This window comes from Ciconia boyciana, chromosome 10 (assembly GCF_034638445.1).
Source record: "Ciconia boyciana chromosome 10, ASM3463844v1, whole genome shotgun sequence".
NCBI lineage: Eukaryota > Metazoa > Chordata > Aves > Ciconiiformes > Ciconiidae > Ciconia > Ciconia boyciana.
Genome location: NC_132943.1, coordinates 14708270 through 14736187, shown reverse-complemented (window position 1 = coordinate 14736187; position 27918 = coordinate 14708270). Strand labels below are relative to the sequence as shown.

The 27918-nt window shown below is 41.8% G+C and overlaps 1 protein-coding gene across 2 annotated transcripts; it reads left to right on the top strand.

The window, feature by feature from the left end:
* Nucleotides 1-516: 516 nt before the first annotated feature.
* Nucleotides 517-27918, top strand: RALB (RAS like proto-oncogene B). 2 transcript variants are annotated; one of them, XM_072874273.1, is made up of 5 exons: nt 517-692; nt 18715-18871; nt 20031-20239; nt 23642-23819; nt 25973-27918. In XM_072874273.1, the coding sequence occupies exons 2-5, from the start codon at nt 18758-18760 to the stop codon at nt 26090-26092; spliced, it is 621 nt and encodes a 206-aa protein (XP_072730374.1). In that variant the 5' UTR covers nt 517-692; nt 18715-18757; the 3' UTR covers nt 26093-27918. The 2 variants fall into 2 exon arrangements, with proteins under 2 accessions (XP_072730374.1, XP_072730375.1); XM_072874274.1 differs by lacking the exon at nt 517-692 and adding an exon at nt 850-1105.

The following is a 27918-nucleotide window of genomic DNA, read 5'->3' as shown; positions in this document are numbered from 1 at the left end:
GCCTTCTGATCTCAGAATTATTAATTTCTGCAGCCATCAGTAAAATTTGCACTGAAATACGTGATATATTTAAGACAGAGCCCTTCCTAACTTATTTTGGGTCAAAACAGAGCCTGTAGGGTTTATGGGCTCGGCCTCCCAGCGGGGCTCTCTACTGGACTCCGGGGGAACCAACGCTACAGCAGCTCCCCACAGGCCCCTTTCCCTCACCGACAGAAGCAGCAGGGTGAGCAGCCCCTTCCTGCTGCTCTTTGGCTGCTCCCGTTAACAGGACTGGACCCGGCGCGAACAGGTCCAAACTCCCGCGGCTCACACCCGCGGCTCACACCCGCTGCGCACCGGGCACCTGCCCATGGCGGGGCAGAAGCCCCAGGCCGCCCGCGCCCCCTCGCCTCAGCACCAACCGCCACGCCCTCACCTCACCTCGCCCCGCCCTCCTCCGCCTCCCAAGCCGATTGGCTCGTGGGCGCCACGTGACGGCCGGGCGGGCGGAGGAGGCGGTGCCGGGGCGGGCGCGCGCTCGCGGGGAGCCGGGCCCGGCGGGAGCGGCGCCGACGAGGGCGGAAGTGCGCGGCGGGGGCGCGCGGGCGGCGGCACCCCAATGAGAGCGCGGGGGGCGCCGGCGGCGGCGGTTAAAGCGGAGCCGGGCGCCGGGCTGGAGCCGCAGCGTGGAGCCGGGTCTTAGCCCCCAGGTGAGAGGGAGGAGGGGGTGTGCCTCCGCGCGACTCCGGCCCCGCCCCCCCCTTCGGGGTTGAGGGGAGCTCGGCTGTCCCGGCCCCGCTCCCTCGGTAAGGGGAGGCGGGAGCTGCTGGGTCCCGGCCGCGGCCTGAGCGGGCCTGGGCTACGCCGGCCGGGAGATGTGGCTGAGTCCTTTCCTTCCCGTTCCCCCCCCGCTTTCTGTGGAGAGGGAGGGGAGGTGTCACCCGGAGGTGCGGGGCAGCCCCTTCTTCCCGGTGCGTGGGGCGAGGAGAGCCCGGCGGTTCCTCCTACCCCGGGACGCGGCTCCTCGGCCCTCGGAAAGCTTTGGGGTGAGGAGGGAGGTGGGGGAGGCAATGCCTCGCGTGTAGCCTGTGTCCCTGGGCCTGCGTGGGAGCCGGAACAGGAGGTGAGGAACGCTGCGCCGCAGCCCCGCTCTCGTGGGTTTGGCTCCTTGGCTGCGTCCCGGTGGCGTGGGGCTGCGGTGGGGTCGTCGGACCTGGGTGGTTGCTGTGACTTGTATCTACAAGTGGGGGAGGGAAAGGGCGAGGGGAAGCTGGCCTTGAGTGTTAGTTTCTCTAGCGAATTCCTTCCGTGCAGGCTTCTCTGCCTTCCCTCGGCTGCCCTGGGATAAGTGATAATGTTTCATCCGTGCGAGATAAACGGAGGGTTTGAGATGCTGTCAGTCTCAGCTGAACCAGAAGTTTCTCAGGGATCTTGTTTTATCTGGCCAGGTTCTCCCTGAGCTGCTATTTATTCTCCCTCCAGCCTTACTGGTGTAGATCTGGGAGGAGGAGAAAGGTGGTGCCTGAGTGTGACCTTACCAGGAGAAGGGCAGGGAGAACGAGTGTGAGACAGCAGCCCAGTCATGCTTCCTGAACAGCTGCTGGAGGCCTACCTCTGTCTTTCTGCTGGAGTCCTGTTGAATCAATTCTGATCCTAGAACAGGAGACTTAGTCTTGATTACCCCTGGGTATTTTTATGGGGGAAAGGGGGCAGGGAGACTTGTACCTGCACTAGGACTGGCCTTGCCCTTTTCAAAGTTTAAGTCTGCAGTCTGGGTAGTTTTTGCTTGTTGAACTGTCCAAACGTTACTTCTCTAGTACTGAGATCCTTGTTTCTCTTGTGAGGGGGAGGGAAGTGCCTGTCTCTTCAAGGGCATCCTCAGAGCCATGATTTTCAGGAAAAGCTGCCTTTTTTAGATGCCTTAAACTCCCCCCCCCCACCCCAGGCTGAAGTTATCAAAGCTGAGAGAAGGAACTAACAACTGCAAACCAGACTTGTGGTTCTTGCAAGTGATTTGCTTGAAGGCTGAAAATAACTTTATCGTAGAGAATTTAATAGCAACAGCTCAATCTTACTTGGCAATAGCATCTTTACAGCTTATTCACTTGTAGCAGACTTGTTAAAATAGTTTTATCTACTGCTTTAATCACGTCTGTCCCCTGTACACTCAACTTAGATTTTTGCTTATGGTTAGATGATATCAACTTACCATGGTAAAAGTTTTTGCATTTACTTCCTGTATTAAATATTTTATTTAAGGAATAGAAAAGCTTTCAGACTACTCCCATAAATAAGTTTCCTGCATTAGATTTTTAGTAGTAAGTTGTTTGTTGTACACCTCTTTTGGAGTAGACCAACTTGATTCTGTTTTGCATGCCTGGAGAAAAGTGAAGCTGACCTGTTTTCACTGGTGTTATGTATATGCTGCAGAGGAATGTCTAGTTTAAAGATTTAGCTGGAATGTTTTACAAAAACTCTTAACTGAAAGCTTAATTTGACCAGACAATACCCTTTCTCCGTCACCCTTTAAAACTCTCAAACTTGTCTCTAATTGTCAGTGCAGTGGTACTGGATATCTAGATAGAAGAGTAGTTGAGACTGCGTGATCAAATCAAGGCAGTAATGGTGAGACACTACCTAGACAACTCGGATGTGTACACTGAAATCTTGAATGATATATAGATTCTGCAATCTAATGCCTCTTTTGGGCTTTAAGTTTTTTCAGTCGCAACTTAACTCATTAAGCACCAACTGTTATTTGACCAAATGCTGGATAAAATGGCTTGCTTCTCTAAGAAGTGTTGGGGTCCAGGCTTCACAAGCAACAGAACTGCCCTGTGAACAGAGCAGAAGTGGCCAAGTGATGTAGCAGAACAAGCCCGAACATGATGATTTGGGAATCTGGTTTGTAGTTTGTTATTGTCTTGTTGCTTTGTAAACTCTGTTCACTTTCCATGCAGTGGGTACTTGCACTTTACCTTGATATTTCTTATTAACTAGATTCAAACTCCATGTTCTACTGATTAAGTGAACTGCTTTCTATTACACAATGAATTAATCTGAATTAATGGCCTCTCTTAGCAGAGGTACTGAAGGAGCCTGTTTCTCATGACAGCTGTGCAGGCAGTAAGCACTCATGGGAATGCAAGTGCATAGTGGTATCGAGACAAACAGACAGTGCCTAAGGTCAGTAGGTGTCTTGTGCCTGGAGCAAACAACTCAGGATGGGAGTAGTGGTCTCTGGGAGTTTGAGTGGAAGGCAGTGGCTGGGGAGGCCACAGAAGCAGATAAACTTGGGTCTTGTGTGCTTGCTGCCTTTTACACCCTGTGTGCCTGACTTCAAGTAACTTTTGCATGATTAACTTATGAAAGGTGCTGATCCTAATTATCAACCAGGTTAGATAGCAACTGTATTCTCAAACGCTTTCTGTCTTGACTTGGAGATACTATCCTGCTGATAAAAACCTTCAGTTCTCTAGGCTTTCTCTCTTCATCCACCCTCCACCCCCATGTCTCAGGTAACTATTCTGCACCACTGTCAAGCAGTGGTGATAAGGTTCCATTGCTTGTTACCTGCTATTGCAGAGAGCAGCAAGGTCAGCAAACAATCTTGGCTGTTTCACTCTCCTAGGGGTAATAGTCAATTTTGTCACTTTTGTTCTATGATACCTGGCTCTTGATAAGAGGCTATGGAGCAGATATTTAAAAAGTACTTGTTAATAGCTGCCGACCAGCAATCATTTTGTTGATAGCTCCTTTTAGCCCACTAAACAGGACTAAGCAACTTTTATCCATGCTTGCCCCAGAAATATCAAGTCGTCTTGTCGTTTAAGCAAGATAAGTCTATATAACTCATGCTTTGTCTCTTCATGTTCTTCCAAATACTGCTTTAATAGTAATATTAGAGGATCTGTTTTGTCTCTTGTGCTTGAGATGTGCAAATGTGTTTTTCAAGACCTGTCAAAATGAGAGTCATGAAGTCATGTAATACGAGAATGTTATTTAGGTTGCTGTGTATGTAGCTACTTGAATCTTTATGGTGACAAAGTGCTTGCTTAGAGCAGTCACTTTCAACTGGTTTATATGGGATCTTGAGCCCATAGCCTTCCTAATGCTTGTGGAAGTGGTTGAGAAAGGAGCAAATAATGGTTGATTACAGGAATATGAGACTTAATGGAAATGCAGTCCTGACTAGGAATCTTTGCAGGATCACAAGTCAAGATTGAAAAATCGGTGCTGGGATTATAAACATTTGTGAAAGCCTTAATCCTGTCAACTTTTACTTTGTGAATTAGTATTGCTGTCAGTATGATTAGCATGAAATACTTCAGGCCACTAAAAGTGCAATGAAACTGGAGTTTTTATTATGTTGTTCTTAAATTTGGAATGTGGTAGAACTAATCTGAAGTCAAAGTATAGAACTGGAAAGCTAAGAACATGCTGAGTTAAGCAGGTGCTGTGATTTCTCTGGTTTCTAGCTCTCTATGTATCTTTACCCGTAGTGAAAAAGGTCATTCTTCAGAAGAGTACTGGAGACCTAGACTTAGCCCCAACTTTGGGCATGGCTTTGTTCATGTAGATTGCCATGTTGAAGGATATTTCCAATTTAGATTTAATGTTGATTACAGGTTTTTTGCGAGCTAGTGGCTTAAATCACAGGTTTTAAAAAAAGATTATTATAGAGTACTGCATTACAGGATTATACTCAAAACATGACAAAGCACTTTAAAAGTTTAATTGTAGGAGCTACCTGAACTCTGGACTCCATGTTGCAGAACACTAACTAAAGTGTGTTGGTTTTTTTTTTTTAGAGGAGTTGGTTTGTAAGGTGCTCAGCAGGGCACTGTCTTGGGCACCACTCTAAAGCAGGCATTTAATGAGTGAAGTGTTTTTAGATCAAGCTGCATGTCAGTTGCCTCAGCTTTCCGGAAAAGAGGTGGTTTTGCTAATTGGGGAAGCTGCTCACTGATTAGAATGAAGTAGTTCTAAAGTATGTAGTGATCTCTGATACAGCCTTTCCGCTAAACTGCTGCTGCAGTAAAACTCCTCCCCATGATGGTACTCTTCTGCTATTTAGTGTTCTTGGCTTACCATGAGATCCCATTTTGGGTAGGTAAGGAATTCTCATTAGTGTAGTCACCAAGAAGTCTCACTGACTGACTTTTATGGCAGCCTTCTGCTTTTATCTACTGTATCATAAAATAGACTAACCAAGTAATTTAAGGAAATGGTCTTTCAAAAGACAGGAATGTGTGCTTGAAACTGGTGCTATTTCTCATTCTACTTTCTCACTTTCAAAACAAGTTTTGGGAAGCAATTTAATTTTTTAAACAATTCTGCAAGCTCATTGAGAATTTCCTTTTAAGTTTGTCTTAAAGCCTACTTAGATTTTAGTTTGCCTTATGGGCTGAATCTGTTCTGAAGCTATAATGGAAGGAAACAAATTCAGAAAATTATTAGACATAAGTAGGCTGACTGGTGGTGATACTGTACATTTTTATCTTCATTTAGTTTGTAAAACAGGGATCAAGCAGTGATCTTGTCCAACTCCCTTTCTTTAAGTATTCACAACTGCCTTCTAATAGTAGCTATCATCTGATAAGCATGCCTACTATTATACTCTTGTAAACAAATATTAGCTAAGGTTTCTAATTAAGTGTTGGCCATGAAGGACTTGCTGTAAGTTTTTTAGCTCTGCTGTACTACTTGTGCAAGTTGTCAAATAGGCCTTCCACTTCCAAAGACTCCCCACAAATAAGATTTGTAGCAACTCTGTTGCTGGGGCACAGACTCGAATCGTGGAGTTGCTGAGGCTGGAAGACACTTCTGGAGACTGTCTTGTCCAGCTATCCTGCTGACTGTGCTAATCTTGACCCATAAACTGGCTCATCATTCATCTCTAGGTAGAACTTAATGCATTCCTGCTTTTTAATGGGAAGGGCAACTCTCCTGCCTTGCCTTCCTGGCCTGTCTGTCCTAAAGAGCCTGTAGCCATCCACTACAGCACTCTAACTGTGAGAGCTATCCCAGCTCATCTCTGTGATCCCAGTGAGGTTATGGTCCCTGCAGCTACACACAGACCCCCAACATCTCCTGTTTGTTCCCTGTGCTGCATGCATTAGTATACAGAAGCACCCTATTGTGCTGATTTCCCAGGAAAAGCATGAGAGCTATGAGTTGAGCTGGCTGTGTATCAGAATAGTGTTTTTTTTAATTCTGGTAATGTGCTCTGTGGAGAGAGGAAATGTCTCAAAAGAGCACACAAGGATAAACGTATAGTTTGTATTCTGCATTGGTTCTGTACTTTCATGTGACCTGTCACTTGCAAAGTCATAAGGGAAGTATCCTGAACTAAATGCATCCTAATTTCTCTGTGTTGAAGTCAAGTGGTTCTGAGTTAAGTCTGCCACCCAAAACCAGTTATCAACAAGCATGTTATATTGTGCCACTCTGCCTTCTACAGCACTCTGGAGGTTGTGTGGTTGGAGAGCATGTATTTGGCTGTAAATGCTTTTAATAGTGGTAGGCAGAGCATTCTCTATGAGGGAGAGCAAGGATAACACTTCTCCCATGAGGGAAACTCTCCACAGCTTTTTAGTTTTATTAACTTAGAGTAGGGATACAGAAATTGCATGTGACCCCTGTACTGGTGTAATAATCCAGTTTTTATTTAAAGACAGCAATACTGCTTTTGACTTTGAGATAAAGTATGTGAATACAATAGACTGGAAAACTACATGCCTATTTGTTATTTAAAACATCTATTCTTAGTCCAGTAGAAAGGTAGCTTCTTGTATGTGCTGAATACCTTGTTGTGGTATTCACTCTTCCTGACTGGAGAAACTGAAGAAATCTGTTTAAAGGCAACTTAACAGCAGCTGAATTATGGATAACTAGTAACTATCTGAAGTGCTGAATGTCACTATTGTTGCTTTGTGTTATGCAAATGCATTGATTGAAAGATGGGGAAAGGTTCAGTGCTTGGCACTTGGGTGGTGTGCCTGACTGAGGGAGCTTAGTGACTCATATTATACATCAGTGAACCCTTCAGTTAAGTGCTTAAAATAGTGGAAGTACTTTCAGAGGCTACAGGGAGATGATTCCCCAGTGCCCCTGGGGAGGTGAGACTCCATGGTTAAGAGTAAGTTCAGAGCAGGGGTTTACTACTCACCTACCTCCATCAAATGTGAGCACAACAGTGGCTTACACTTCCCCAAGTGGAGATGTGAACACAAGACACTAACTTCAGTTTTGGAGCAAGGAGTGTAATTGTATGGGCAGAGACAGTTGCTTCTGCTGCTAGTACCTAAGCCAAACTAAATAGTTTGGGCTTCTAATTTATTCCAGGCATCCAGTTCACTGGGGAAACTGAAGATGGCATGATCTAGCAAGATCCATCTTCTGGGGGAGCGGTGGCAGCAGCTCATGGCCTGTCTGTCTGCAGTGTCTTGTGCCATATTTGCAAGACCAATGGGCTAGCTCTGACAGGTCAAGGACTGGTGGGGGGATGAGGACAGGAAACTTGGCTGGGTAACATTTCATGAGACTGAAGAATTAAATCCTGCAACTCTGTAGCATGCTTATGGCTGAAATGGCTGCAGGTTATCCACTGAAGTAAGAACTGAAACCACATTGTAACCTTGTGCTGATGTAGGATTTGAATCTGGGGTTTTGAACTCTAGTGTGCCATTGCGTATGCTGAGATTTGACTTGTCTGTTGTATTTATTATACTCCCAGAGATTTGACTAAAAATTTGTATTAGATTAACCATCTGAAGCATGTAATTATCTCTTAGCAGTGGTTTGGTGGACTTGGTGTATGCTGTGTATTGAAGATAAGCATGGTCCTGCATGGATGAGCTTTCAAAGAAAGCACAGTTGAAATAAGTCAATGGGAGTGAGGCTGTTGTACAACTGAGTGTCATTTTTCTGATATAAGCCTAATTGACTAGTGTGAGAAATGGTGGCATAATTCACCCTAAGTAATTAGGCAACTAGACAGTTACCACCACAGTGACAAACTCTTAGCATGATAATGCTGATTAATGGTATTAACTCAGTCTTTGTGCTTGTAGAAGATTTCTGTCAGGTTTCCTAGCGAGTTCTTGCTAGGATAAGAGCAGTGTGGTAGATTCTTTTCTTCTATAGTCTGTCTGCAATATGTCTTCTGGACATTAATAAGCCCAGAGGCTTCTTGAAAGTACTTGGAGAGGTCTGGCTGGATATCTCACTACAGAAGTGGTTTTTTTTAGCTGTAATGGCACTAGTGTCTTATGACTTCCAGTTCAGGTAACGCTATCTTGTTGAAATAAAGAGTATATTCTGCTTGGTGGTATGTACAATCTGCTAGTTGCTCAGCACTGAGTAATGTGGAAAATGGGATGGTGATTTCTTATTTCCCCCCCCCCCCATACAACTCTGTATAACTATGATGCTTCTGTGTGCCATCTGTGAAAGAGTGGGCGATTTAAAGTATTAATAACGGTATTGTATTGACCTGTAACTACTTCTATCTAAATACTAAACCCTTTGTGCAAGAGTTTAGGAGGACTGTGATGGACTGGAACCTTCCCTGAGGGTCTCCCTCTCACTTCTCAGGAGAAACTTAACCTTAAGATGGTGCTGCATGCCCCACTTTGGGGGTGTGTAATGCCTGTCAGCCTGATGCACCTGCCATCTCCTCTGGTGAAGAGAAGTGATGCTGCTAGTTAGGGAAGGGAAGCAGCATGTTTTGTGCTTATCTAGTTCATCACTGTTGACATGAGACAGATACTTGTGTGACAGGATGCTACAATAACATGGCAGAGCTGGTGGGTTGCACCCAATGAAGCAAGCAGGATGCAAGGCTACTATTAGAATCTAAAAGGACAGGTATAACATTAAAACTGCATTTCTACCATGCTGTTGATACCAAAGGTACACACCATCTGTAGAAAACAGTGTCAAAAGCCTTTAAAGAACAGATAAGAAACCTACTAAACATGGCCCCACTTGCTGCACAGCTGCTGTGGACTTAAAGGGACACTTTCACTTTCATTAGTTCAGGGTGCAAAAGTGAATGGAGTGATGCAGCTCTAAAAGGCAGAGTATTCTATAAACAGTGCTTTAAGTTGTTTTACAAAGGTTCTGAAGTGTGGTAGCCTCTTAATCCTCAAAGATACCTGTTGTGCAAGTTCCTTACTGCTCTGAAAGGTTGACTGTTCTCATTGGCAATATTGTGGGGACCAAACTGCTTGGGTATTTATCAGGAGGGGTAATTCTAGATCTCTCTGCCTTGTTGCTGTCATCTCTTCCTCATGTGTTCGTCAGTGTCACTGGAGCTGACGCTGCATCCAGGACAAATTCAAGCTTCCAAATAGTGATGATAATCTGAAGGCACAGAGGCACAGTATTATGTTAGGTCTCTCTGTGCCTTGGTAGAGTCATGAGTTGCATTTTCTGACACTGTAGCAGCATGAATACAAGCTGAGCAATGTCACAGTTGACTTGTTGACACAGATTTTTATGGTACCCTCCCTAGAAAGTCGATGCATGCTGGAGTATTGGCAGTTTTCCCACCATTACATTGTCTCCATTTTTTCTAATACCCATTAGGATCTATAAGGAATCCTGTAGGAGAAACTGCCAGTTTATCTCCTTCCTCCATGAGGAAGTTTGGGTAGAGATGACTCACCTAATGACTGTAGGGGTACAGCACTCTGTAGACTATTTTCATGATTCATATCCTAGGGGAGTTCACCTTGTGAATAGTATAGTTCAGTAGTTAAAGTGGAACAACAGTGGAGACAACCATTAGCTTCTGTTCTTGCAGGTATTTCCAATGCTTTGTATGTGTTCAGTATACATGTAATTAGCACAAACATACTTGGATTAGTATCATCTGTCCACTTAGAACCACTTACATAGGTGACTAGTGGATTGCAGTTGTACAAATGCATTACTGCACAACCAAGTAGCTACATTTCCACTTACTGGGCTCAATTTTGAGATGAGCTGTGTGTTTTCTTTAAGCAGGAATCAGCTTGGTATCATAGCATGGTTTTAGCTTGGTAGTAAATTGGAAAGGCTTTTGTGTAACTCTGTCCTCTTATTCTAATAGTTTCCTTAATGCTGTCTTCCATGATCCGCCCTTTGGTTGAATGGTCTTTGTATTTATAAATGACTGAGGGGGGGAAAATAGGCACTACTTTATTGGGGCTGGGAAATAGAGATGCCTACCTAAACACTCTGTGCCTGTGACAAATGGAATAATTGTAATGAGATGGGCATTTTTTACAGATCTGTGTAAAGATACCCCAAGACCAAAATGAAGCAGCAGAAATAAAGCTTGTGTTCTAGTGTCTGTATTCAAGCTCTAATTAAGATGACTTGCAAGGCTTTATGGACTGCATGTGACTGCAGAACAGTACTGTGTTGGGATGCCTATGTGCAATGATAATCTCTTAACAGCCAGGTAACAACTGTATCAAGAGTAACTTTCTACCATGACCTTTGCAACCTTATTTAGTCAAACATAGATACAAGTGACTTTTATTTTTTCTTGGGTGCTGCAGTGCCTTAAAAGTACTGTTTAAGGGCAGTCCTTTCTCTTCTTCACTTATCTACTGATCAGAAACAAGTTAGCTATTTTTCTTCCACTCTAAGGGAATTCTTAAATATCTGGAGTTTTTTTTAAGTCCCTTAGGAACAGGGATATGTATGCATTTGCCTGTATTCCAGTTCAGCATAAGATCTGACTTTAGTTTAAAGGGTAAAGGGTTGCTTTAAACTGCTACTCTTCTGATGCTCAAACTGACCAGACTGAGTCCTTCCGGTCACTAAATCTTTGAAGGTTGTGTTCAAATATGCAACCTTGCTGCAGACTTGCATAGGATTTAGTTCCAGTTTTCCTTGGACATCAAGATTATTCTAAACAAGGTTATGACCTTGAAATTACTGCTAACATGTAAGATATTGTCTGTTTATTTGTAATGAATAATCTAGAATGGTCCTCTACTGAATGATGTGAGAGGGCATATATTTAAGAATTTTATCTAGCAAGTAAATGCCTGCTGCTGTCAGATTTGCTTTCTCAGCCATAATGATGCATCTCTCTGAAACTCATAAGCAAAGTTGGGCTGTGCTTAGCAAGGATGATAGGGGGACAATGTGCTGAGTATATACAGGTATTTTATAGTTAAAATAGATCACTATTCTGGTGACCCAGATCTGAAGATAGCCTTAAAAGGTGGGGTTGTCCAAGTCTGTCTATCACCTGTTGCAAAGAACAGTGTGCTACTTTGTAGGTTGCTAGGGTAATGATTGGTTGAAGTAGTAATGCATCTGGGAGTCTCCTGTTCTTTGTGATCTTATTCTATATAACTGCATATGTCAGAAAAATACTGAAAGTCTCTGTATACTAAGTCCACTCTTTTAAAGATGACTTGATCTTATTAAACAATTTTAATCTAAGAGGAGAGCTGAGGTGACTTTGTATGCAAACATGTGGAAGAGTGAAAAGTAAGATATGGTATGAAGACTTAGGATCACTAGTAAGAATTCTTAATCTCAACTGGCTGGCATCCAGTGGCTATCCATAGTCTCATGCTATTGATAGTGTTAGAATACTTTAGTGTGACTTCTGGGTCCCAGTGTGGAATGCTTGCTTCCTCATGCACGCAGGGAAGATCAGAAGTAGAGTAAAAATACTGCTTTTATACTGCATATGGTATGTTCCAGATGAGCAAGTCTTAAGGACTCTCCTGCATTACAAGTTCATCACACAGGCTGCAGTCTTTCTTCTTCTGGAAGCTAACACTCCAGTCAAATGAATTTGATGAAATACAAGTCCTGAATTAAAACTGTTCCTCAACTGTGCTTATCCTTTCCCCAGCCTTGTAGGAGATGGGGAATAATAATGGTCTGGCTTTAGGTTCTGGTTTAACCTTAAACTGCTGCAACATTGCGAATTTACTAGTCTTGGGCTTACCTCTCATGTCAGTTAACTAGCAGTGTATGTATAGCTGCTGCTAGAGAGTAGCTGTGACAGCCAATGTCTTTAAATAATTCTGCTTTTTAGGTGGGATTGGTAACTAATTCTAATTGACTGAAACTAGTGTAATGTAAGCTTGTAAATTCCAGTGTATTAAGTAAATAATGTATTCATTCTGCAGTTTTTACTGTAACCTTTAAGGATATGGCTGTTGCCACTTCTTCCAACAAGGATCCAGTCTGTAAAGAGTATACTCTTCATGCGTACAGAGTAAGGTAGTTCCTTGCCCTAAATTCTTACTTTTCTTCCTGATGTTATACAGTATTAAGTTTTCCAAATGCATTTCTAGTTTTCTGTCCAGTGCCCTCATCTTTGCAACTGCAAGTCTACTAATAGATCTTGCACAGAGAGAGAAAAATGCCTTGATACCAAAAGCAAATCTCAGGCTTGGGTTTCATTCTAGTGCTCAGCCCGGACACTGCAGCTGGGTGTTGGCTGCACCAGCACGCATGTCTAAGGAGCATAGTGTGAACAGGATCAAGGAACTTCCCTGTTTCTGCAGCAATATAAGTAACCTTTTGACATTTTGGTTCTACCTTCTTTGGCCTCAGTTGTACAAACTGTTTTTCTTCCCTCATATCAGCACTGGCCCTGAGGCATGTGGCCTTGCTGATTTGACTGGCAGACCCAATCAGTCTCACTGAATGGCTCTGCTACAGGAAGAGATGGGCTTGAACAGCCAAGGGGCAAGGGAGAGGGGACCGAGGGAGAGAGGACGGTAATAGCAGCATGGGGTGATATAAATGGGGGCTGTGAAACTGCTGCCCCAACCTGCTCTGCAAGACATCTCAAGCTGAATAAATTCCCTGATCTGATTAAGCATGGCCCAGAAAAATCTTTAGCCATAGCTGAGAAGGTAGAAGCACCCAGCAGTACATGGGGAAGGATACAAGGATATCTCAAGCAGGAGTTTCTGCCAAACACATAATCTCTGTTGAGCTTGAAAACCAGTAACTGGAGACATGCCAAGAGGTAAGCTATTAGCACAGCAAAATAAGATAGAGTAGCATTTTTATTTTTAGTCTGCATATCCTAAAACTTTCAGTAGCATTAAATATGCCACTTAATCTCAAATGAACTGGTTTTTATAGTTGAATTACCAGTTGGAGCATTTACAGTCCATTGAAAGCTAATGGAATTTCAGTACCTAAATATTTTCTGGATAACCTCAGAACAGCTGAGGAGCTCTTACAGTTCATAGCTCAGTGAGATTGTTAATTAGTTTTGTGATCCAGGGAATTTCTGTGACTGCATTCTTGTGGGCATATCACAGAACCAAACACCTCAAAACCTCTAATTCATATTCTGATAAATGAGGATCACTAAAATACTGTTGCAAAACCTTGTCCTTTCTGTGCTTGCTTTTGATGACATCATATTTAAGTCTTTAATAGGTTGAATACCCAGATTTTCCTTTAAAAGTAGGTATCTGAAGGGTTTAACAAAGCTCCTCTGTCAAGCTATTGGGCTAAGGGTTTCTAGAATCCCATTTTAAAATTCAAAGAATGGCTGCTTTCAGTGACAGGATAGCAATGAAAAGAAATGTCCAAAGATATCAGCTGCACAGTGAGAGAACAAGGGCTGATCTCAGCAATTTTAAGCTTAGAGCTTTATTTCAGTTTTAAATCTCTAACTGAATTCAAAGAACAAGAAGCAATTCCAATTAAAGCCTTTCGAGGGTCTAGAATTTTTTTATTATAGTAACAGAATATTTACTGGAAAACAGGTAGACTTAGTGAAGTTTCTCATGGTTTTTTCCTATATATTTGTGTGGGCTGCAACAAAATGGGTTCCTTTCTTGTGAAGTGATAAGTGCTCTTTCCTTTCTTTAGGTGACTGTACAACTGTGGCGTCTTAATGCAGGTGAAGTAAAAAGGGATGTAAAAGTGCAATCTGGTTTGAAATACATGTAGTTATTCAGTAATAGTCTCTGAATCTTGGCATTAGGTAAACTAATCCTGTTTGTTAACAATGTTCTGAACAGTTTAACTGTTTAGGCTGAGGAGAGGGTGGAGAAACTAGCAAACTGATGCTTAAGTTTGGAGTTTATGAAGCTGTTTATAAACAAATGCCTTGAAGTGCTCAGTTTCAAGGGACCAGCCAAGAATGTCACAATGTTGTGCAGGTTTCTCTACAGCAGGAGGCCTTAATTAACCTGGAGAAGTTATAATCTGAACAGGTAAGATGAGAGAAGGCTGAAATAGTTGGTGAGCTCAGGGTTACGTTTATTGTATTGAGGGTGGCATGGTTTGATTAGTCCTGTGGCCAAGTACAGATCTTCAGAAGTCTAAATCAAAACAGCTTTTTAGTAACCACTACGTTTGATTTGTAGATCTTGCTGTGCTTCATGTGGCCAACCTGTCTGTTGGTGTAACCTTCATTTCTTGGTCTGAAGAGCATTAACAGTTGGACTTGATGGTCTTTTCCAACCTGAATGATTCTATGATCTTTCACTAGCACCACAAAGCTCCTATTGTGCATATGGCTTTGTATAACCTGTTGTTAAAAAATTTCCAGATTTATCAAGTCAATGGCTTAATCCGTATCTTTTAAAGCAGATGAAGCAGGTAATTACTTCTAATTTCTAAAAGGAAAGACTGCCTGAAAAAGTTGATGCTCTGACCTGGGTTTTTTCTAGCACTTTATTTTGAAGCAGAATGAACTGTAACCAGAACACCCCTTCCCCCCCCCCCCCCCCCCAAATCTTTCAGAAGGGTTTTTTACAGCTTATGACACTTATGGCACAAGTTCAACATGGTGTCATTAAACCTGAGGGTAGAATGACAGATTGAAATTAAATGGATTGACTGACTGCCATTGACTGGATCGCTTCTCTTCCTGTCAGAGGAGGGTAGATCTTGTTGTTTGGGTACATTTTACTTCCCAGCAAGTAAAGAACAATATGGGAGAGGGCGGAATACTTATCACAGAATTAGCTGACTTGTCTGGACAGTTATTCAGAGTGGGCTCTTCAGCAGATGTATTAAGACTCTTGGCCTTAAGTTTACGTTCCCTTATCTGAAGGAATTGAATAATGTTTTAAAAGCAACTGCAGTCATCGCAGGTTCTTCTAGACACTATTGCTTTTTTTTATGAGGGGTGGTTGGATTTCCCAAGACTTGCTTTCTGTAAGAAACAGATGAGTTAATGTCAGTGTCTTGACTGCCTCAAGGATGCTTAATCTACAGAATGGGATGAAAATACATCCTTGCTTACTCAGAGATGACTGAGGAGAGAGCTTCCACTTGTGTTAATTGATTTTTTTTTTTTTAACCTCAAGGAACTGTTAGATCTGAGCTTTGAACCATAGTGTGCAAACTGTTTCTTTGGCTACAGAGGTAGAAATTTGAGTAAACTAACAGTTAGCTCCAATGACTTCTCTTGTTGTTTTGTTAGAGTGTTCCTATTAAAATCTCACTGTGCCCCTTTCTGAACCAGTGATGTGCTGTTAGCCTGTTTTTTAAACATTGGTACTTCTGCACTGACACTGCCTGTGTCAGTCCTGTGCCACACTGCTTCAGCCTTGCCTTGTTCTGTACTGCCTGGCTATTCTGGAGCTGGAGGGGGCCATGCTCCTGCTGCTGCCACCAAAGAGACGCCTCATGTGAAGCTTCTGGGATTTCACTGAGGCCATAGAATGTTATGTTGTGAGCAGGCTCTTGCACTTGGAGGGTTCATGTAGTGTTGATACTCTAAAAGACTCAAGTGGCACTTGTAATGGCTCTGCAGGGAAAGTCAAGTACCTTGGCCATTAAGAGCTGGGCTAGCCTTAGAGGCAATAAAACTGTAAATTTGTATGCTATTGGATGGGTTTTGTTTAATATTATACTTTGGTTACAAGTCAGGTAATACTCTGTATGAAGGCTAACCTTGCAGTTTCTACTGGCCGGTGTTGAAGCAGGATGGAGAAGGAAGGATTTAAATATTCTCCACTTACCTCTATGATGAGCTTGTACTGAATCAAGGTGGTCAGTATTATACCTAAAAGGCAGCTATTCCTTTAATATGACCAGTTAAAGATGTGGTATCTGTATTGATGGGAGGGAGAAAGTTGCTATCTTCTCTCTTGGCTGTTCGTAAATAATCTTTTTATTGCAGTTGCATAGCACAGTGGACTTAGGGCAGCTTAACAGGCAGCAGCACTAAGTCTGTGTTGCCAGAAAAATGTTTAACTTGAAACCTTTGTGTTAGATAACACAGCAGTTACAACAACCTTAGGATGCTTGTTGAAGGAGTACTCAAAGGTTAAAACCAATTACAGTTACACTGAAAAGTTGCTAAGGGTCACTTGGCTTCTCCAGAAAGCAGCTTATCTACTACTGTCAAAGCCAGACTACTTTTGAACTAGGACAAAATAAATTTCTCTACAACTTAAGAGCAAGCAGTGTTATTATTGGAACACTTAAAGTCCACAAACTATCTCATTGTGTAGTCAATCTGTAGCTCTTATGCCTTGGGTGTCTATTTTCAAGCAAGCTGAATTCTAGTTTATAATCTGTAGAACATGTGGACCATAAGCAAAGCCTTTCGGCACTAACTTCTGCAGTTCAGGTGCTACCTGTTATATTTTCTCCCAGTTTTTCCATGCTCCCCTGGCAGGGAGCTCTGTTCTCTTCCCCTCTAGCCTCTCTGGTGACTAAGAACTAAAAATCAAGCTTGCACTCCTCTTCTGGTTTGCAATCTCTGAGGTAATGGCTGAATTCACTGTCCCCAATGCAAGTGTGTTTGTGCTGTACAGGGAGAATGTCTGAAAAGTAGGAGTTATGTCCTACTTCTGTACTAAAGAGTGTCCTGGATGAGGGAGCTGATGTATAACATAATATAGAAGATTACCAGAGAAAAACATCTGCCTTCACTTAACAGTGTTTATCTCAGAATTAATGCTTAAAGATTATTAATTTGCATTACTCTACCAAATGTGTGTAGCAAACAGGTGTGAGTAAAATACTCTGTGTGGGAAAGTACTGCTGCTCAGATGTTTGAAAACACTGTCCTGAGGGCAGTTCTTGATTGTTGGCGTGTTTGTTCTTGTATGCAGTAGTCAATGAGAACTTAGTTTGATTAGTTGCTTTTCAGAACATCAGGTTGTGACAAGAGGGGAAAAAAAAATCTTCACAATCAGTGTACCCCCCCAGGGCAGGTTGTCCAGACTGGTCATGGAGTTGTCAACCTCAAAATGCAGGGCACAAACTGGATTGCTTGGAGCAAACTGCTTTAAGGGAGAGGTTTGGACTGGACAACATCCAAAGGTCCTTTCCAGGCTAAATAATCCTATGGTGTGTTTGTAGGCTGACAATCCCTTAGTCCCTAGTTAATTTTCTTTAAGGCAGCTAGTTATCCTGAAGGTTTTTACAATACAGTGCTCTAACTTCTACAGTAGGCCTTTTATTTCCATCCAGTAGAACTTGATGGTGTGGTGTGGCAGTTCCAGTATCTTTCTGGAGTAATCGCGTCCAGGCAAATTTGAGACTCCTGGTAGGCCTGTTGCTTCTGTGCTTCTGGAATAATGGGCGCTGCTATAAATCAAGGCTGGTATAGCCACTTTCCATAGTGGTGTTTCCTGAATGGTCTGCTGTTCTCCTTACAGCACTCTGCCAGGATATGAACAGCTGGGGCCCTTAGTTGTCCTGCTGTGAGGACACAAATGTCACTATCCTAGCATCTCCCTTCAGCCATCATGTGTCTTCAGTACACATCTTTTTTTTTTCAGTGTAGGAATCCTGACTGGTGACACATCTCTCTTTGTATCCCTCACTTCTGCTTTTGTCCCCAAAGTGCTGTTCTTAGAGCTGCTGATCTGTGCTAATCAGAGCGTGGCAGCTGATGCTTGTGTTTGTCACAACTACTGTGTCCAGCTACTCTTAAAGCAGTATTATTTTCAAGAGGTCTCCAGCAATTAATTACTCAGTTTGCATGACACACAAACAAAGGCTTGTTAACTAGTACTTGTTTATTGAAGCTTACTCTTTTATGGCTTTGCAACATCAGGAGAAGAACAGGAACTGGAACTTTTCTTGCAGTAAAGCAGGATTTTGGTTTTTTTTTCCAAAAGCAAATTAGACTAGCAGCATCAAAAGGCAAGAAGAGTATAAAATAAATGCTAATGCCATGTCATAAGTTTCTGCTGGAAGCTTTTGCAACTTGCTCCTGCCAGAATTTACTGTGTATCTCTGCTTTTTTTCCTTAGCCTACATAGAGAGGAGATCAAAAGTCATTTTTCTGCCTATAAGCAGATCTAAGGTATAGCTCTGCTTCCAGGTTGAAACTAAGCTGCATCAACAGAAATATTTTAGAAAGGTGTAAAGCCTTTTAACAAGAACAATAAAAAAACACTTAATTTCATGTTGTTTGAGAAAGTGGGGTTTTGCTTTGGAAACTGCTCTAGATGGGAGTCATGTAGGATGGGCTTACAAATAAGAACAGCTTGTTCAGCTAGTAGCTGCTTTGAGAAACCTTCCTTTGGCACTTTTATTAATGGTACTGTTGCCACAAATAGAAGGTATTTGTTCTAATACCTCGTTCCTACTCGTACTCTAAACATCAGTGACATGGTTTGCTTGCCACTGCGTTGAAATGGCCCATTCTTCAGGCTTGCTGGGCAGAGTTTTAATCTGGTCTTTCAGCAATAGCGAGATGCTTTACCTGCATGCTACCATGATGTCACCAATGTCATGGATGGTGACTGTTTCTTCTGTCTGCAGATCTGATTGGTTGCCTGGCATTTGATCTGTGGCAAGCAGGACAATGGCTGCCAGCAAGAGCAAGAACCAGAGTTCCTTGGCCCTCCATAAAGTAATTATGGTTGGCAGTGGAGGTGTGGGCAAATCTGCACTCACTCTTCAATTTATGTATGATGAGGTAAGTAGCTTTTGGTTCAGCTTCTCTAAAGCACCAATGGATACAGCCCACTAAACTTTTTTAGTGGGACAGGGGAACTAAATATAAGTAGCAAAAGACCTGATGACCTGACTGGCAGGAGAAGAATGTAGGAATCTGGGAAGGGTGCCCTCTGGGAACATCTTTGGCTAAGGGTGACAAAATTAAAGCTTATTAGTCTTCAAAAAGTCTTCAAAAGACATGCAGAATGTGAGTGTGCTTGTCTGACTGTACAGAGGCTGTTACCAGTTGGCATTGAAGTTTAACTTTGTTGCCGTTTCTTTTAGGCCAGTTAAGGTTGAAGTCAGAAGTAGGCATTCTAGGTCATTCTGAGCTGAATGATGAAGTAGGCATGTTCATAGCATGAACTCTTCCATACTGGTATACAGGAAGCTAGATCAGACAATCCAGACTAGTATCTGAAGGAATACATGATCCTGTAGTTCAAAAGCTTGTATTTATCTATAGGCTGTCCACACATACTATAGTGATGTGAGTAGCTGAACATATGGCATAGGCATTAGTGAAGGCCAGTCAGCTTAATCAGGCTCATGGCACAGCCTTTTGTTGTACTTTGAGACTTGAGAAAAAGGAGGTGGAAAGGTTAGGAGCCTATGTTGGATGTGTGCTGTCAGCACAGAACTACAAGTTGAAATGGCCGTGGCTTTGTGGGTCTGATCAATATTGAATGGACCAAAGTTTATGCCTGTGTAATTATGGAGCAGATTTTCATGTTCAACAGCTGGATGCTGTCATCTACATCTGTTGAAGCTTCAGCTGTACCTGAAGTATGCTCAAATGTGTTTTCTTGAAGTGGGAGATCTAGATAATGCCACCAGCTTGCTGGTACTTTATACTGTATCTTTGTCCCTTAAATTGTGCTGAAATTGCTGAACAGTGTTTCATGTAGCAAGACTGTTTCTCTTGGCTAGGCAGACTGGCTCTTTGATGTATTAAGTGCTTAAATAATTTGCTTTTTATAGTAAAACTAAAAAAAGTGGTGGAACTTAGTAGCTGACTGAATTATGAGAAGGTTTTTGGGAATTTAAATGTCACTAAAGTGAAAGAGAATGGATATGTACAAATACTGAGACCATTTGACAGTAATTCTAAACACTAATCCCTGTCTTATCTTCTTCAGTTTGTAGAAGATTATGAACCTACCAAGGCTGACAGCTACAGAAAGAAAGTAGTTCTGGATGGTGAAGAGGTTCAGATAGACATTCTGGACACAGCAGGACAGGAGGATTATGCAGCTATCAGAGATAACTATTTCCGCAGTGGGGAAGGGTTTCTTCTAGTCTTCTCAATAACAGAGCATGAATCCTTTACAGCAACAGCAGAGTTTCGGTAAGTAGTTTCTCTCCCAGGCAGGGGAAAATATCTGGTTCCTATGTTGCTCTGACAACTCTTCTTAGGATAAAGAGCTGTAGCTTTTTTGTCCATTACTGTTTGGTCAATAAAAGTGGCAATCCAACCATTTTGGTCTCAGTAACTGGTAACTTAAACCGCGGTATCCAGCCTCTGGCTCCAGTTGTCTTCATGCCCTCAACTTATGAGTACATTATGCCAGCAGCAACTTCAGGCAAGTAACATTCTTGGACTCCTAAAACATGTGTATTCAAGCCAGTTTTCAGTGTTTGTGGATGTGAAGTTTAATTATCTTAGAGCAGTACTTCTGGAATTAAGTCTGCCATTTGGCTAGGTTTCAGATGCTGTATTGCTTACTGCTAGAAGCAGGTGCTCTAAGGAAAGGAAAGATTAGCCTTCACTCTCAGGTATGGATTGATGCCAAGCAAGGGTTGGCAGCCAAGCAGTGCTATTGTAGGCAGATGTATTCCTAGAAAGATGCACAGTAGTAGTAAATGCTTCCATTTTTGTTCTTGGGATTAGCAGTTCTAATGTAAAAATCAGCACCAGACTGAGCACAGAAACTGCTTGTGTAATGTAAAAGAAAAACAAGGGTCCATTGTTTTTTCCATTGTAATCCATTGTTCTGGTGTCAGAACTCATGTAGCCAGGTTCTTCAGGGCAAGTGTTCTAACTCTTATTTGATAATAGCTGTTGCCTCAGTGTAGAAGGTAATCCAGAAATTCCCTAGGACAACTGTACAACTTGAAGTAAAACTTGCCAAAACATAGGGAAGGTGTTAGGAGTTCCTTATGTTTGCCAGAACAAAAGCTCTTTACCAGTCTGGCTTATGTTCACTTTGCTTCAGTGGTACAAGGTTAACAGATACTACTTGGTAATTCAAGTGCTGGTGCTAAGGTAGACACCTATTTCTAGGGGTTTTCCTAAAGCTATGGCAAACTCCCCTTGCACTCTAGGACTTTGGTCCAGGTTCTTAATGTATTATACTGTTCCAACCGTAGTAGGAGACTGCATACTCTTTTAAGAGGTATAAAAATATTGTTCCTTTGTCACATAATACTTCTGTGGCTTTGCTAGGCTTCAGATGGCTGACAGTCGCAGGGCACACAAGCAGAGCTGTTCTGCTCAGTTTGCTCTAACTGGAGCACTTAAAGGAGCTAAACAGTTGAACTGTTGTAGGACTGTAAAACTGAGTACTCAGACTGTTCCTAGTATAAGATGGAGGAAAAAGTCAGATACCATTCAAAAAACAGGAAGAAAATGAGACACTTGGAAGTACTCAGCCTGGGCTTTGTCTTGTGTGCTTAAATGAAATATAAGGTCAAACCCAAGGCTTAAGGCTTTGGATGAAAAGGAGTAGGAGTGTTTATCTTGGCAGTTTGGGTTTTTTTGGTCAGACTTCTGTAACTGGGTTAACTGTGTGTTGGTTCAAGATTCTAGCACAACAAAACAATGAAAAAGCAATGCTAGCCCTCAAGACAAGCAAGAAGGACCTAAAAACTTTGAGATGGAGAATCTCCTACTTTTCAATGGGTCAGAAGTAAACAAATAGTGAAATTAGTCAAATTGAGTATTTAGTTAGGCTGACATGTAAGAATTAGTTCCTTGGAAAGCTGCCTCTCAGGAAGGTGTGGGGAAATGGGTAGTATGAGTCACCAGCATCGCAGGCTAAACTACAGATTGGTATTATTGATCCTGTAACTTCCAGAATTCTTAAAACTATGAAAAAGTTGAATACTGAATGAACTATGGGCTTGTCTTTAAACCCTAACTTTCCTGCTGATGCTATGCACTCAGTGTTTTGCTTTAAGTGCCTCTATAATCTGAAAATGTGTGAAGGCACAGTTGAATACAACAGCAGAATGTCTGCTTCAGTGTTAACACTATTTTATATTCTCATGTACTCTACATAGATTCAGTTATTTTGTGGATGGAAAGTGCAAGCATATGAAGTAGTGTGGTAACTCAGTGGGATGAGGGGTTGTAGCACCATGCTTGTGCCTAGTTTGGCTCGTAACAAAATAAAGCAATCTAAAAATAACTGTAGACTGGTACAGGTCTTCCAGAGACCTAGATGGACAGCAGCATGTGTCAGTCTAGTTTCAACCCATGTTTTACTCCAATAATAGCACAGACTTTGAGACTGACCTGCAGCATCACTCTGTCTCCTTTCCTGGATGCTGATATGTCCTTTTAGAATGACAAAGGATAGCTAGATTAATGCTGATGGTTCCAATATTTTCTGAGTCTTTGAAGGAGGAAGGTGGCTAGCATTTTAGTTCAGCACTATTTAGTAACTCTCTCCTTTGTGTAAAGTTTAGGTAGCCATTAAGAATGATCTCTGCCAGCTACTTATGCTGTTCCCAACCTACTGCCTTGCCAAAGCATTGATGTTGCCCAGACCTATTGTCGTGGTTTAGCCCCAGCCGGGAACTAAGTACCATGCAGCTGCTCGCTCACTGCCCCCCGGTGGGATGGGGGAGAACTGGAAGAGCAAAAGTAAGAAAACTCGAGGGTTGAGATAAAGACAATTTAATAAGTAAAGCAAAAGCCACGCATGCAAGCAAAGCAAGGAATTTATTCACCACTTCCCATGGGCAGGCAGGTGTTCAGCCATCTCCAGGAAAGCAGGGCTCCGTCACGCATAATGGTCACTTGGGAAGACAAACACCATCACTCCGAATGTCCCCCCCTTCCTTCTTCTTCCCCAGCTTTATATACTGAGCATGACGTCATGTGGTATGGAATAGCCCTTTGGTCAGTTTGGATCAACTATCCTGGCTGTGTCCCCTCCCAGCTTCTTCTGCACCTGGCAGAGCACGGGAAGCTGAAAAGTCCTTGACTAGTGCAGCAACAACTAAAACATCTCTGTGTTATCAACGCTGTTTTCAGCACAAATCCAAAACCTAGTCCCATACCAGCCACTATAAAGAAAATTAACTCTATCTCAGCTGAAACCAGGACACCTATATTGAAGTGGGATGTAGACTGGAAATTGAAGATGGTGACTGAATGCTAAGGTGAAACTTGGCAGATGTGGCACTTGTACTCTTTTCCTCATTCAGATGTGAACTCCTGTTGCAAGTTGCTCTTCTGCCATACAGCTCTTCTTTATTAGAGCTTGGGTAGTAAACTTACTAACTAAATGGTAAAACTGCCTTCCTGGAAGTGTGAGGCTTTTATTAGTGTAAAGTCCATAGCATTAGTATGTTAAACTTGGAATAATCTTAAAGTGTGTGTTAGGCTGTTGGGAAATGTACTGTTAAGTACTGTTGTAAACACTAGTAATGTGCAGACTGCTTGATCCACTCCTGATAAGGGTGGGGTTTTTGTTGCAACTACTAACACAGATATTTTTTTTTTGAATACCTGATGCATTAGGGAACAGATCCTGCGTGTGAAGGCTGAAGAGGATAAAATTCCTTTACTGGTAGTGGGAAACAAATCTGACTTGGAAGAGCGCAGACAAGTGCCTGTAGAAGAGGCTAGAAGTAAGGCAGAGGAGTGGGGCGTGCAGTATGTAGAAACCTCTGCCAAAACTAGAGCAAATGTAGATAAGGTAAGACAAATTACATCAGCTCAATTAGATTGTTACTACTTGTTTAGTAGCTGAGTAACTAATTCTTGACTCTTACTGGGACAAAAGCAAATCCACAGTTGGGCTTCTGAAAGCCTAGATTATCAAAAATAAAATAACTTACTGGAATTTATGCACTTAAGCAAATACCTAGTGTAGAGGAGCCAGAGACCTAGTACAAGTTAATGCTATTGGTTGTTTTAACTGTTTGTACCTGAATCAATAGCTTTCCCATAGTACACTGGGTAAATGGGTTTAAGGATTCCCTGAAATATGTTACTTTTGTTTATAGTTTGTCCTATTATTAAAACAGCAATAAATAGCAAGGTATAGACACTTATAAATTTTTCCCCCTTCCCTACAAAGCTACATATGATGTGGCTATGTTAAAGATTTCATTCTTGTTTTCTGCCAAGACTACTCTGAATTGTGAGAAGAACTCTTCTTGCTGTGTCCCTGTCCTGTTTTGACTTGTCCATGCTGGTCTAGGACAGTAATTCTCAGCATGTTTCTGCTGCTGGCTTCTTGCATAAACAGTGGTGGTGGGTTATTCTGGAAGGGAGATGAGTTATGTCTATGGAGTGTTTGCCCAGTGGGGAAAAATCAGTTTCAAGCCTCCCCTTCATTCTGTGTGTAGTGGGGGTTTCTTGAAGGTGCCTTTTTACTTCACCAATCCACAGAAGATGGTCTGAAATTACTGTTGGGTCCCCTAAGGACTCCAAAGGTGTGGCATGGTAATTTGCATTTGTTTAAAGATTACAAACTGTAAGCAGTTTTCTCTTTGGACGAAGAACACTTGCAGCTAGTTGTACTCCAAGTTCTTGTAGACAGCCTTCTGTTCTTCAAGACTATATTAGTTTACTGATGGAAATGCTGTTGCTGCGTAAGTTACCTAGTAGGAACTCTGTTTCTCTCTTTCTTGGTTAAAACAGTGTATATGAAACTCTTGAATTGAGACCTTTTGGTTATAAAGGACATAGCATAATTTAGATTTGGTGAAAAACCATTCTGACTTGTGGAATATTACTAGAAAGTCAGACTGTCAGATGTATAAACTGGTTGATGTAATAAAACATGAATACCTAGACTTGCTTTTGCCTATGAGCTGTCTCATGTGACTAGCAAACACCTAGCCTGTTTTATACTTAGACTAGCTTTCTGATCAGTTAGGATTAACAGGAGTGTAGCTGTGTCTGGAGTGTACTAGCATGGTGATCTGAACTTGCTCTCATAGGTCTTCTCTAGCTAGCTTGTGTGAAATACTGGTTATCCTCTATGTAAGCACTGTTCTGTGTATGTTAAGACAAGTTATCAGCCATTGTGATGATTGTGCATTGGCACTGTAGCAAAATAAAAAAAAACTTTAAGAGGGTTTTGAATGATAAACTGTTCTATTTCTTATCAGTAGTATGGTCTTGTTTCCAAGTATCAGACCTGTGTAGTTCCCAATTTAAAAAAAAAAAGCCTAACTCTCCAGAGTGACACTAAGCTCTTGTTCTGTAATCCTAAAAATCATTTTTCCCCAATAACTCTCTACAGTAAAACAGCTGTTGCATCTTAAGTGGCATCTACCTAGACATCAGGTGTACAGGGGTGAAATCAACTAGAATTTTGGAGAAAACAGAGTAATGACTTTCTCTGAATCTTTCTTACAACATAGTCTGAGAATTTTCTGTGTCTGACACTGTCACTTGAATGCCGAAGCTTTTTAATTATAAAACAGGCAGAATACTACCCAGCAGAGAGTGTGCTTGTAACTACATGGAAAGGACTGGACTAAATGCCTTGCATAGTTAACAAGAGTGGTTTGCCTGGAAATGTTTGCTAGGCACAGACAAATGATCTCATGAACTCTGAATCCTACTTCTGTGCAAGACTGATATTCAATAAAAAGCTCTTAAAACGGGGCTGTTGAATGATTTGATAGCCAGGTAAGATTGTCCTGCTTCTTGCCACTGCTTGACATGCTACATAATTCTGATGCCGAGTTTGCTGCTGGGATCTACGTCTAGACTCAATTCTGCTGTATTAGGCACAGTGCGGTGCTACATCTCTATTTGCTGCTGAATACAGTAGTTTTTATCTGCTTTATGGTGGCAGATCTTGTTTAATCTTTCTTTATTTTTCCCTCCTAGGTATTCTTTGATTTAATGAGAGAAATCAGAGCAAAGAAAATGTCAGAAAACAAAGACAAGAATGGCAAGAAAAGTGGCAAGAACAAGAAAAGCTTTAAAGAAAGATGTTGCTTACTGTGATGCTTGGGAACTGTAAATACCTATCTACAGGTGGCATGGATAAGATACCACTAAGGATATAGGGCTGGATTCATGAAAGGAAGTCTGTATTGACTCCCTTATCTTTTGCTTTGCATATCACACCTTCAAAATGTGAAAACAGAACTTTGAAACCATTTCTGGTATTCAACAAAACCCCTATGCCTACTTAAACTGATATGGGCTCCCTCTTCCCTGTGTCTTTCAAAACTAGAAACAGTTTCAGAACTTACAATCCTTCTGCTTGGTTATACAAAGTACTTTCATATTAACTTCCTAGTTTACTCTAATGTTTTTCTGAATATGTTTCTCTTGAACCTCTACTGGCCTTAACAAGCACAGATGTTCAGGTTCAAACATTTTTTTCCACTGTTGCTGCCCTCCTTGATGTTGCAAACTGCAGAAAAGCTAGATGACATCTGGTAAAGGGTTTGAGTCTCCATCTTCTGTTAGTTGTCACTGATATTTCTTACACTGAAATCTGCTGGCTTCTTCCACACACTCCATGTAAGAAATAGCAACTGGCACTTGAGAGTCAACTCAAAACAAACTTTCTTCCATGTTCTGTTTAGTCAATACAGCATTCATGAATCAACCCTATGGACTCAATTCAGACTTATTTAGGCAATGCAAAAATTGATATTTAAATACTGGCTAGATGCATTCCCCACTGGTCTGTCTTCTCATCCTTAAATTAGTGGTATGGGGTGAGAAAATGACTGTAAGCCTTTCTTCAAAATGAATAATATTACCACCATCTCCTTGAAATGCTGTCCTGGGTTTCTTCCATGTATTGTGGCTAGAGTTGATTACACTCACTCTATATCCATCATCCTTCCCCTCCCTGGTACTGGAGTAGTGAAAATCAAAGTGTTGATTTCATCAGTTTTGTTTATATTGGAACACTTGTGATCATGTTGGAAAAGTGGGAACATCTGCATCTGTCTCTTGTCTTGCTGAAGATGAAAACTTTGAGTAAGGATGGGTCACATCACACACAATCATTACTTGGAATAGGTGAGGCATACATGCTACCTCTCAATGATTAGCTGGCTAGTGAGTTGTATGGTGTCAAAAAGCAAATGAAGTTAAGCAGTTGCCATGTCCGTTACTCACTGTTAACTTTATATGTACTGTTTCTGATGCACAGCAACCTAGCACATGCAGATGGATGTTGAGTTTTGCTGTCAGTTATGCAATTGGTCAACAAAAACCAGCCTAGAAATGGAAGAAAAATCAGTACTGAGCAGGTCCTCTTGTCAGCTGACTGAACTGAGCTTTCTGATGCAGTTTGAATTATGTGCAGTTGCCAAAAAGTACTTCTGTCACTGTTGTGGAAAGTAACTGTTTCTTCTGATTGTGGAGTCTCTTAATGAATTATGGCTGTCTTCTGTTTTGAAGGAGTAGAGAGACTTAAAGTAGTGACTGTATCTTGCTTGTTAACTGCATGCTTAAAACAGTTACATGGTGAAAGGAATATGCTATGTGGCTGTTCAATGAAGCACACTGCAGCACTAAATTAACAAATACTGTTTCTTTTTGAGGTGAAGGAGTAGTGAATACTGTTCAGTACTTACTATTGTAATTTGAGGTTGAAAAACATTTTTTAACATGTACTAGATTGCTCTTGTGCATTCCACTTCTGAACTTTGAAAAAAGTAAGATGTTATTAGATATCAGAACCTCTGTTGGTCTGAGGTTTCACAGGGACTTATCACAAACTCATTGTCTTCCATAACTAGTTCAACTTGTCAGGCAACTCATTGGATTGAGGAAACTGTACTAAATAAAAGGTGCTGTAATCTTCA